Source organism: Protopterus annectens, chromosome 2.part1 (genome assembly GCF_019279795.1).
Source record: "Protopterus annectens isolate FY-2018-M chromosome 2.part1, PAN1.0, whole genome shotgun sequence".
NCBI lineage: Eukaryota > Metazoa > Chordata > Ceratodontiformes > Protopteridae > Protopterus > Protopterus annectens.
Window position 1 is genome coordinate 352,617,638 of NC_056729.1, and position 12,387 is coordinate 352,630,024.

Here is a 12,387-nt window from a genome sequence, read left to right on the forward strand (position 1 = left end):
CCTTGGCTTTATGCAATTCGAACATTTAAAAGTTTGATCATGTGAAGTAGATACAACTATCAAGGTGTACTATGCACTGATGTGTGAGTGTGCTACTGACGTACTTTGACTAGATGTTATATCTGTGTCCAAGAGTTTTGGCAACAGTGGTCACTATCCGTGACAGCGTGACACTTGAGAGACATGTATCGTGCACAGTACAGAGAGTTTACACTTATTATGCCATCCTTGGCAGACATGGGGATAGACTATTAGCAGACATTCACAGATGCACCTGGCATACAGCCGTACCAGCAATAAACCATTTTGTCTTATTAACTTGGAACAGTAGTGCACTTGTTGACAATTTATTTAATTAAGTCTTATCACCTTGCTTTACAATGCTGTTTACACACTAGTACATCTGGGCACTGAAATTAGTATACCATTCATACAGCTACTACAGACATTTATTTACCTGTAAATCCTGTGGGGAGAAAATCTGTTAACAATACATAACTATTTCTATAAATATTCAGTAGTACTTGTCTGTTTCTATAAATATATAGCAGTACTTGTCCCTAGATATGAACCCCTGTCTGTGTGAGGCAAAATGAACAACATACATATCATTTATCAAACTGAGCTACTGAGCTACTGCTGTATGTTGATTGACTGATACGTGCCTAAAGCTCACGTGGTAACAAAGTCTGACCTGGTAATATAGGTAGAGTGTCACACAAGACTGCTGTGATACTGGAACACACATGCATGATATTCATGAATGACAGAGATAGTAGATGAACTGTGTATTAATACGTGAAATGCAGGTGTACACATTTAACCCCAAGTGGATGGGAATATGTGTGATGTGTACAAACCATATTGGGGTGCTGGGTTGCCCACCTGACCCATATACAGTTGTAGATGTTATAGTTGCATTCTACAGCTTTTACAATTTCATACTTGCCTGCATCAGCGTACCTATGTTCAGGAATGCATATAGCTGAACTGCAAAAGTTATAGGTGACTCTATAGTCAGGCACACTGATGTCCCACTCACCAGGCTGAACAAGAAGAAAATTACAGTGAGCTGCCTGTTAGGTGCCAGGATCCGCCACATAACTCATGCACTCAAGTCACTCCACAACAAGTACAAATATGACTCTGTCATTGTCCATGTTGGAGTGAATGACTTGAGACATACCTCTCTGGACTACATGAAAAGAGACATGGAAGAGCTCTCAGATCATGTGGCCCAGGCAGGTATGACCCTAGCCCTGAGTAGAATCCTGCCTTCGCCCAGAATGATACCAAAATATAAGGACAAAATGATTGACTTCCAACAATTGGCTAAACTTCTGGTGTCATTCAAAGGGGATCCAGTGTCTGTCTGCCTGGGACGACATGATCGACAGACCACAATGCTTTGCCAGAGATGGTCTGCACTTGTCGCCCCTGGGATTCAGGTTACTGGCTAAGGCTCTTGTCACCCCTATAGTGCCTTTTTAGGCAAAGTTCAAAGGACAAAACCACAACCGTAACAGGTAAAGCATGCAAAATCTGAAGATAATGCTACTCAATGCTAGAAATCTAAACCTCAAAATGCACTCTCTCGAGGCACTCCTAAAAATGGAGAACATTGATATCTGTGCAGTAATTGAGACCTGGTTCAAGGCTGCAGAGAACACCCCTGCAATACCAGGCTAGAACTCTTACCACACTTTTCTACTGCCAGGATCGAAACACTAAAGGTGGTGGAGTGTCCATATTCACCAAGGATATTCACACCATTAGGTTAGTTGCCCAACACAATGCGTTTGAAATTCTCCAGGTGCAACTAACACTAGGTAAGACTGCAATCCAAATTGTAGCTTTCTACAGATCCCCCACCATGCCCCAAGATTCTCACTACACCTTTCTAAACATACTGGAAAATATTAATATACAACCAAACACCCTAATACCGGGTGATTTCAACTACCCTGCCATTAACTGGGAAAACTACTCGTGTACCAACACCTTTGCCCAATGGTTCTTGGAATTCATAAATTCCAATGCCCTGGATCAACTAATCCATAGTCCCACCAGGGGCTTCAATATCCTAGACCTGGACATTACCAACATGGGAAATTGATGCTCCACACCTATGGTCACCCCCTCGTTGGTCAGATCAGACCATAAGCTAATCACCCTTAACATCCACATCCCACCACCACCCCCAGTAAGGAAATCTCCATAAAAAACTTCTCCAAAGCCAACTTCATGCTACTCAAGTCGGAAGTTACAAACTTCATGACACCCATGCAAACGGGAACTGAAAGTTCGACTGCTGAGTCCTACACTAAGGCACTGTACGAGCACATCTACTCATGCATGAATCGTACCATCCCAAATAGAACCAAGATGCTCTCCTCCAAAAAAAGGAAGCCAATCTGTTGGTCCCTTGCCATAAACAAACTTTACAATAAAGGAAGAAACGGTTGCAGAAAAGAGGAAAATCCCAGGATGCAAAAAGCTCCCTTACCAGCCTCAGTAAGAAGCTGAGATCCCTCATAAAATCCTCCAAAGCTAGTTACAAAAATAAAATTGCCAAAGATTCCAAAGACAACCACAAGGCATTCTATAACTATGCCAAGAATCTAAATGGCAATGCTCAGATCTGCTCTGAGCTACAACAAAATGGTATTAAATATACTGATTCCAAGGATATTGCCAATATCCTGGCAGATAGATTCAGTGCCGACTTCACCCCCCTCTCACCCCCTAAATGACCCATTTCAATACCGGAAGATTGCCAAATTCTGGTAATAATGGCCACACAGGTAAAAAACGCACTCTCCAAAACTAAGAATACAGCATCCATGGGACCAGATGACATCCCGGGCTGTGTACTACATGAACTACAAAATGAACTAGCACCTCACCTAAGTGTCATGTTTAATTATACCCTCACCTCAGGCTTTGGGCCCACTGAGTGGTGCACAGCTACAGTTATCCCACTCCACAAGGGGGGAATTCACCTTGGATCCCAGGAACTACTGCCCCATCAGTCTGATCAGCCTGATCTGCAAGGCCATGGAACGTATTATCGTGGAATTTATAAACAAAGACATTGGCAACCTTAAAACACTGGGCCCCACCCAGTTTGGGTTTATGAAGGGCCGATCTTGTCTACTGAACCTGATTGACTTCTTCAAATCAGTCTCCAGAGCCGTGGACGAGGGTAAGGCAATCCACACAACCTATCTGGACGTTGCCAAGGCCTTTGACACCATCCCCCACTCTGGAATCATAGATAAACTTACTAAGCTGGGCATTAATCCCTACGTCACTCGATGGGTTGCCAACTGGCTTACTGACAGAACCCACATTGTAAAAGTAGCTGACTTCAAATCCAGCTCCAGACTGGTGACAAGTGGAGTACCACAGGGTTCAGTCCCGGGACATCTCTTGTTTGGCATGTACTTCTCTGAAGTACAGGCCAACACTAAGGGACTCTGGCAAACAAAGTTCACAGATGACTGCAAACTAGGAGCCATTACTGAATCCCCAAATGATGTGGATACTCTACAAAAGGGCCTTAGAGAAACAGATGCTTGGTGCCAGAGCCATGGGCTGAAGCTCAATGCCAAGAAATGTATAGTTATCCCCTTTGGGAAAAAACATGTACCCATGAATTACCACATAGGTGGCAGTACACTAAACACTGAAAGTGTGATAAGAGACTTAGGGACACAGGTGGACAGTGGTCTCACCTTCAATAACCACATTGCCACAACAGTCAGGAAAGCTTTCTATGTGGCACACCTCATCACTAAGGGCTTTTCATCCAGAAAAAAGGAGGTCATTGTCCCACTGTACTCATCCCTCACTAGACCCATTATAGAATACAATGCCCCATTTGGTATGTACCTCTCAGGACATCTGCAACAAATGGAAAGGCCGCAGAAATACCTCAATAAAAGAATCACAGGCCTAAAGCAGATGCCCTATGCTGACCGTATTAAAAAACTTCAGCTATACTCTGTCGCATATCGTCTACTCTGAGGTGATCTCTGCTTAACGTACAAAGCCATGTCAAACCCAGAGCTGCTGGACATGTTACACTTAAAGAAATCCCAATCCCTCAGAGCCACACGCTCCAGGGATCTAAACTTTGTCATCACAATAAACAAAACATGTTGGAGGATAGGTTCCTGACCCAGAGACTCCCCAGACTCTGGAATAGACTGCCCATACATGTCAAGCAGAGCACCTCTTTGGCCCTCTTCAAAAGGAACCCTGATGATTGGATGGGAGAAAGGAAATTCACCCTGGGGATCACGTCAGTTGCCCTGCTAGACAGGGGTCCAGGGAAGGAAATAGTGTGGGAAGAAATAGCCAGGGAATTGTTATGGATAGGCTTGTATAGGCCCTAGGACCAATAGCCTAGGACCAACCTATGAACCTATGAACATAAGACAATCCTGAGAGATACACACTATAATACCTTAGACATTACTATTCTAGGTTCAGATCTTAGTGCAGAACAAATATCATAATGCATTATATCTTGTACTACAGCTCCACATCTACACTTTAGCAAAACAGTTCTTTATCAGCCAACCTTCAGTCGCTTCATGGTATTTATTCCTGTGTTTACTTCACAGCACTTGTAATGCTCAATTTCCTGACCAACAGCTCAAAATACACACAACATTTGGCACTAAACAGCTTTATTAGGGGTGACATGAAACAGTGATTGGTATATATCTAACAGTCTTTATTTCTGAACACTATAAATAATGCAGGCATCGAAAGTTACGTGTTATTCCACAATGTATGCAGTACTAACTTTATTTCCTTAACAATTCTGAATGCAGCTGTACTTTATTTACTGAAAATTATGAATGCAGTTGATTTATTCCCTTCACATTATGAATGCAGTTGTACTTTATTACCAGAACATTATTATTAATACAGAACACACTTGTTATTCCTTAACATTATTAATGCAGTAGTAATTTTCTTTCCTTAACATTAGCAGATTTCATGCTTTCATCTATATTGAACTATACCTGGCATTACTCACTTATATCAGTCCAGGTCTAAGAACATACTCATTGCAGTACACGCAAAACAGAATATACCTACTTGCAGTTACTGCTGTACTCTTTCTTAATTATATTACTATATATTTCAGGATATATCTGTACTCACCATACTCAGTGCAACCTGGCCATGTGCCCTGCATGGGCCTACAGGTTGCGAGCTCTCTCATCTGCAGCTGTGGCACACCATTATGCATACCTGTCTATCAGATATTCCTACTAGAATTTGCTAAAACATTTCTTGCTATACTTACAAACGTATGGGGCATTGTCATATCGAGCATCTTGGATCCATGTGGTCAAGAGATTTCCCTTCCTATGCTTTAAGTCATCATAATGGTGACACACCCACTCACCTGTGCAGGGGATACCAGTCACACTGGTGAGGTCATGTGCCAGCCAGTCCCAGGCCACCGATTTGTACTTTGACCTCTGGTAATGGTCCTGCAGCAGCCGGATGTCATGGTCTTTTACAAGGAGCCTAATCATGACCCTGGACTACAAAATGCCCCACCACTGCACCTGGAAGCATGCACCCTCTCCAGCGCATGCCATAGCCTCTGCCAAGTTTGAACTGCAACAGATTCTGTCTGTATTCCCACTTGTTGCACTTAAATAAGGCTGTTTTCCTGCTCTTTGCTGCCATTGAGCGATTTTTAAAAATGCTCAGCTTTGCTTAGCACTGTGCAAACCCGCTAAGCTCAGCTGAGCAGTGCTTAAGCAGGCAATGCTTAGTGGTGCATAAACCTGCTTAGCTGAGCTGAGGATTGCTTAAACGGGCATTGCTTAGCAGTGCCCAAACCAGCTAAGTGGAGCTGTGCATTGCTAAGTACTGCTAAAATGGGTGCTGTTTAAGCACTGCTTGGCTTAGCAGTGCTTAGCAGAGCTTAGCTAAGAGCAAACCAGATTTAAAAAAAATAAAAATTAAAATTAACTTAATTGTTCATTACTGATAGTTTATTATTATATGTATGTATTTCACTTTATATTTCCTAACCTTATGCATTTTAATTACTTTATATCTGGAGTGTGAATTTATGTATTGTACACTTGTGTGTAACTGGAGCTTTTCCCCTCGGGTCTCCACTGAAAATGGGCTTCTGGCCCAGCTGAACTAACCTAGTTAATAAATGTCAATATATATATATATATATATATATATATATATATATATATATATATATATATATATATATCTATATATCATTAAAATAAAGAATTTATAACACTTTGCTATCAGATGTAAAAGCTGAATGGCCTGTCTGCTCATTTGAACTGTGCACCTACTGAACACAGGGCCGTGACTTTAATCATTCAGCTTCCATGGATATGATCATTATTGCTATACATTTCTGTATATCTCTCAGTTGCATTTAAGCACTGTTGAGCACCACGCCATGCTGCACAAACTCGCTCAGCTATACTTAAATGTGACCTTTGAAATTAAACTGAAAAGTATCCAGTTTCTAATTTTAGATGTCTGGCATGTGTCCATTGCTAAGCATTGTGCCACAAAAACACACACACACAAAAAAAGAAAATTAAAATATTTAACTTTTATACTTTTATATTTCAGTGCCATCCGGCACTTTGACAGTGCAAGGGGCGTGTTCCTCAGCTCAGGACACTGTAACACACTACCAAGAAATGAGATAATTCCACAGTAAAAGACCACCGACCAACGAAGTATACTGAAAACTGTCTTTAATAGACGTGACAAAGATGAAAAAACGAACAGCAATCCAAATAAAATCGAGCGCTTTCTACTTCCCTACACTGATTCAGTAACCATGTTACATGTCTCTCCCTCAGTAGTGCACCTTCATTAATATGCAAGGTGCGCTGCCAAGTGGGAGTTGCAAACATTGCCATGGTACACTCTGTGTAGGCCTTACACTATTCCTACACGGAGTTTATTAAATCCCCACATTAGTCTCAAGATGCAAAATAGTATATGGTAAATGACAGTGAAAATTATATTATCTAGCCTAACTATTTTAGGCTGACACAAATTCAGTTCCGAAACATTATAAAATTTGAACAGGAAAGAGTAGTAGAACCTTCATGATCTGTGGCAGGCTAATATATTGGAAATGAAAAAAAAGAAAAGTACTGAAGGATTTCTTCACCCTAAACAACATCTAAATAATATTTTGAGGAGAAAAATAATTGGGATATAGTTACCAACATTGTAGGATAGAGTTTTCCTTTAAGTACATTTCTCTTGAGCAGGCTTCACTTTTTTACATTACACAAACATGATCATCAAAGCAATGAGGTTAACCTTTACAAATCCTGATGATAAGAACAGCTTTTAAAATGGACCATCAGATATATGGAACTCTTTTCACTTTCACAGGTTAAAGGAGTGTGATGAAAAGCACAGAAAGCGAGACTCAAAGCCAGAAGACTTGCAGCTCATTGGTAAGCTTCAAGACAAGCTAAGTGAACGAGACCAGCTTATAAAACGACTTATGGTATGTAAACTCTCTCTGTTTTGTTTTCCTGTGCTTTGTCCCAATCTATCTCTTATCTGGCTGGCATCTTTCATTTAACAGCTTTCCTCTGACTTTCCCTAACATCTTCAACCACTATTACATCACAATTTTATAGTGGCTTGGTTTCCTAGTGTTGGATAATCTGACCGTCTTATAACACTACAATTTTCATTTATCAGTACAGGATCTGTAAGGAATGCATACCTGTTCTCTTGAGCAATTAGTATTTATCTCATTTATTTTGTCCCCGGTCTTCAAATACTTTGTATAATGTTTAATATTGCACAGGGGTGGTGCCTCTCTATAAGGCAATGATTACCCTTATTGGCCAATTTCCAGCATTTTCTGAAGGTATTGTTACTGTCATAGAGCTTTGGAATATGTGGTTCTCTTTACCTGGCCCAGATTCCAAACAATTCTGCAGGAACCAATGATAGTGTGTGCAGATATCCATACATCTTCTAAAATTAATATGTCAATTCTTTAAATGGGACAGAGTGGTTAGTTGCATCTCTCAGCAATGCACATATGTTTTAAAGTATGTGTTATACTGAAGCTATTTATTTAAAGTATGTGTTATACTGAAGCTATTTATGTTTTCATCATTTTTCATTTCTTTCTGTTAGTATCAATATCTCCTCCTCACTCTTTCCACTTTTCTTTCCTTAATTACAAACACATAAATTGTAAAGATATTCCATTCACAATAAACTATAAAGGTTTCAGGAGGTGTGTCAATTTTCTTGGATGTAAAATGTGATGAGGCTCAGTCAGAGTCTTCTAATTACCTATTATGATGATATACACAATGTGATTTATACAAAGTCGCACAACTGCAGTTATTTTCTATTTAGTGAGTTATTCTTTCAATGTTGTAACTAATTTCACATTTTAAAGCATGTGCAACTGTCTTCATAAATGTTATCTTCATTTAATCTATGGCTTTCATAATTTTTTACTTTTGCCCTTATTAGATTTTATTTAACTAAACAGTCAGCCTTGACTTTGAAAGTTCCATGATAATTGTTTTCAGTGATTCCAACAAAATCAGACTGAATATGCCCAACCTGTTTCCACGTAGAAAGTATTGCTTCTGTAGAAAGTCAAGCCTTAGGAGTATGTTACTTAGCTCAGACTTGTTTACTGTGTTGTTATTCTGTCACTACACACATATATAACACTGTTACATTATAACAAATACAATGCTTTAAAAAGTATTGCAATAAGGTCAACATAACAAATTTTTGGGTTTCCTTACCAATGGATGAGTGTAAACTGGATGAGCTTTTCACTCATCTGTCACATTTGCATAAGCTGAGTTTGCCAGTTCATTTCTTACACAGAATTGTTGCTGTCACTTTTTTATTACAGCAATGACAATGATTCACACTTTCCCTTGATTTAGCATTTATCCTCTGTGCTTGTACAACTGTGGAGTGGGTTCAGGGAAGCTCGCCTCCTCCACACGAAATGTTATTTTATTTATCTGTTTGCTTACTTATTTATTTTGTCTAGATGAAACTTTGACCTGATTGCAGTTTTTTTTTCCAGAGGTAATTCAACATTTTGTTCTGGAAGCAGGCTTTTGGAGTCATGTTTAGAGCACTTTTGTGATTGTTTTTTTTTCAGCTGCATCATACAACTAAGGTAAAGAAAATAAATTATTTGTGAAGTAAAAATATATTACATAAAACAACTATTTTACTTATTACTACTTGTATATTTTGTTAACAAGGTTGTCCAATTAGGTTGAGGCTCATTTTCATTGGGTACCCAGGAGCTCTTTCTTGTTAAGTGACTTGCTCAGTGTTACTCAGTAAGCAAGTGAAGACTGAGAGAATCAAATCCTGAACTACAAGATGAAGTTACTTAGACACTCATACTCTTAATCATCTGTACTAAACTGCTAGATTTATTTGAGGGAATTTAAACTACAGAAGACAATATTAATTTTTTATTTAATTATTGCAACTTAGCAACTGTACTGGTATTTTCAGATATAACACAAAACAATAATAAACCAAAGTGATATTATAAAGTATAATGTTACATCAGGAGTACCGCAATACTAACTCTTGAGTCACATAACTATATTTTCAACAAAGTTACTAAGGTTCTAATTTTACGTTTATGCACAACTATTGCTGCCACCTGAAGACCATTGCTGCTGCTACTTGATGACATCAGGCTTTGTAATGCAGTACTGAGAATTTTGCCTGCTATGAGAAGTACAGTTTTCATGTTTTTGTTATTTCCATTTGGTTTATGAAAACAGAAAACTGTGTCTGGTGACATAATAGTGTTACTAGTGGCAAAGGGTGACTGTGGTAAACAGTGACATGTAGAACTGTTTAACAGGTGTAATTTAAATTGGGTAGAATACACTGTGATGCTTTTTCAAACATGTTACTAAGAGAGTCACTGTTCCATAATACTGGATCCAAAGACTATTTTGCCTACTGTGTTTTTTATGAGGTGGCAAATATACTATATTTTGTGAGGGAGTTGTAAGAGCAACAGTTTACTATATATTGTAAGGGTGTATAAAGCCAATGAAAGAGAAAAATTAAAGAAAATTAACTTAAAAATACTGAACACATGCTATGTTTGTTTCTAGCAATGATGTACAGCTAGCCTCCTTTTTCAACAGTACCATGACATTGTCCTTGCCTGTTTTATTTTGGAACAATTGCAGGTAATTAGCAGTAATCATCACTGAGTGAGCCAGAAGGAGTAAACCATATTCTAGTCTGAGACAGGAAAACATATTTCCTTATGGGTGGTGCAGTGGTGCAGCGGTTAACATTGGCGCCTCACAGCAAGAGGTTCTCCAGTTCGATTCTCAGCTGGTATGCCTTCTGTGTGGAGTCTGCATGTTCTTCCAGCGTTCACGTGGGTTTCCTCTAGGTACTCCAGTTTTGTCCCATATTCCAAAGACATGCTATGACGCCCCTGCACTGGCCCAGTAATCAAGGAGCCTCAATCCTCACCACTAACACCAGTGAGGGACTTGCACATTGGGAGGATAACAAGTACTCACTCAGTAAAGTACAATTTCCTTTAAGAGCACGCAGAGATTACAGTTAGTCTGGGTCTGGTTTATCCCTCTCTCTCCAGATCTCCAATAAGACTCCCCACTGGCACAGCTATAGGGTTAAGATCGGAGCCGAGTGGTCAAGCCAAAACTTCAAGCACCCTCTCTGTCCAACTAGTGCTTCGTGTCCCTGCCCAAGTAGCTTACACACACACACACATTGAGATTTGATTTATATAGTAACACACAGACAATCCTGGGAAAGGCTGGCACAGCTTTACTAGCTGTGCCCCCTTCTGTCTAGACTATAAGGTAGTAATCACTGCCACCAACCACCCCTATCAGCTACTGTAAGCCCCTTCCCAATGGGTGACCAATTCAACTGTGTAATGTTACTATTATCCAACTGGTAAGTGTGACCAAACTGTTAAGGCTATTTAAGAGTGGCCTGTACAGTGTCACCAAATACATATGCAAGTACGCTAAGAGCTTGAATATCTCTACACAAATCAGCCACAATTAAAAAGGTTTACATATATTTAATAATAAGTAATAAAAGCACAAGACAATACACAATAACTCAACACAGTGACAACAGAGTTCAGAATCACAGGAAATATTTTAAAACAACATAGCAGGACAGTCTCACATAAATACAGAAAACATCTAGGCTAAGCTTACTATATTCCTATCTCTAAGAGAAAGTATGTTCTAAATAAATTACTTACAAAGCAAGGCAAATACAGATGAAAAGTGCTGAAGATGGATGTGTTCAGATCCAAGACAAGATACAAAATCCACAGACTCACTCTCTAAGATAGTTCTTAAATTACTATTAAACATTTCTGCTGGATTATCTCAGATTACATCATTCTTTAACACCTCTGCTTCAGTTTCCAGGCTAACATAAACTTAAAAGTTAGCACCTATATGTCAGAAATATTTCTCTCTTAGAAGCTTGCCTGGAACTGGAAGCCATAAAACAGTTACACACTTTTACCTTTGAAACCTGTAATTATTTATGTTTCCAAACAATAGAAATAATTTCTAGCTGCAGACATTCTGCCTTCTAGCTGTGGTAAACACAATCATAACTCTTTACTTGTCAACTTATTTTCTTAGAGTTTTGCAAGTTAACTGTTCTTTTTCAGTAATGTACACTGTGGTTACATTCTTGAAGCTCAGCACATAAAATACAGTTTTCTTACATTTGCAGGACAAGCATAGAAGTCATATTACTATTCATAAATGACATTGAATTATTTACAGAATTCTAGCTAGGTGGGCTGGCAGCCTTCACAATTCTTCCTCCCCTGAAAACTCAAGATAGTTTTTCAAGTGACCCTTGAGAAACGTTGCTTGAGAGGGTTGAGCTTATCTGGGAATACCTTACCCCATTCCCTGTGTTGAGAGCCCACATGCGTTGGCATTGCTAATCCCACTGTGGTGCTGTACTGTCATATCATATGCTTGCAACCCTAGGCTCCACCTTAGTAACTTGGCATTTTGCTGGATGGCTCAATGTAGCCATGTTAAGGAATTGTGGTCTGTGACTACTGTGATTTTCTTTCCGTACAGATAAGGCTGAAGTTTCTGCAGTGCCCACACTATGGCTAGACATTCTTTTTCTACAGCTGTATAGCATTTCTCCCTGGGTTGGAGCCTACGACTGAGATAAACCACTGGGTGCTCTTCTCTCTCTGAAAAAATACGGCTAAGTACAGCCCTCACCCCATGGTTTGAAGCATCCATCTGCACAACAAATTCTTTGTTGTAATCTGGA

At 39.4% G+C, this 12,387-nt stretch overlaps 1 protein-coding gene across 1 annotated transcript in view; it reads left to right on the top strand.

Moving 5' to 3' along the window:
* The window catches only part of FAM184B (family with sequence similarity 184 member B), a 908,731-nt gene that overhangs the window by 698,588 nt on the left and 197,756 nt on the right, over positions 1-12,387 (top strand). The window contains exon 16 of the mRNA XM_044063450.1: positions 7,432-7,549. Within this exon, the coding sequence (XP_043919385.1) occupies positions 7,432-7,549 (118 nt within the window). The remainder of the gene's footprint in view (positions 1-7,431; positions 7,550-12,387) is intronic.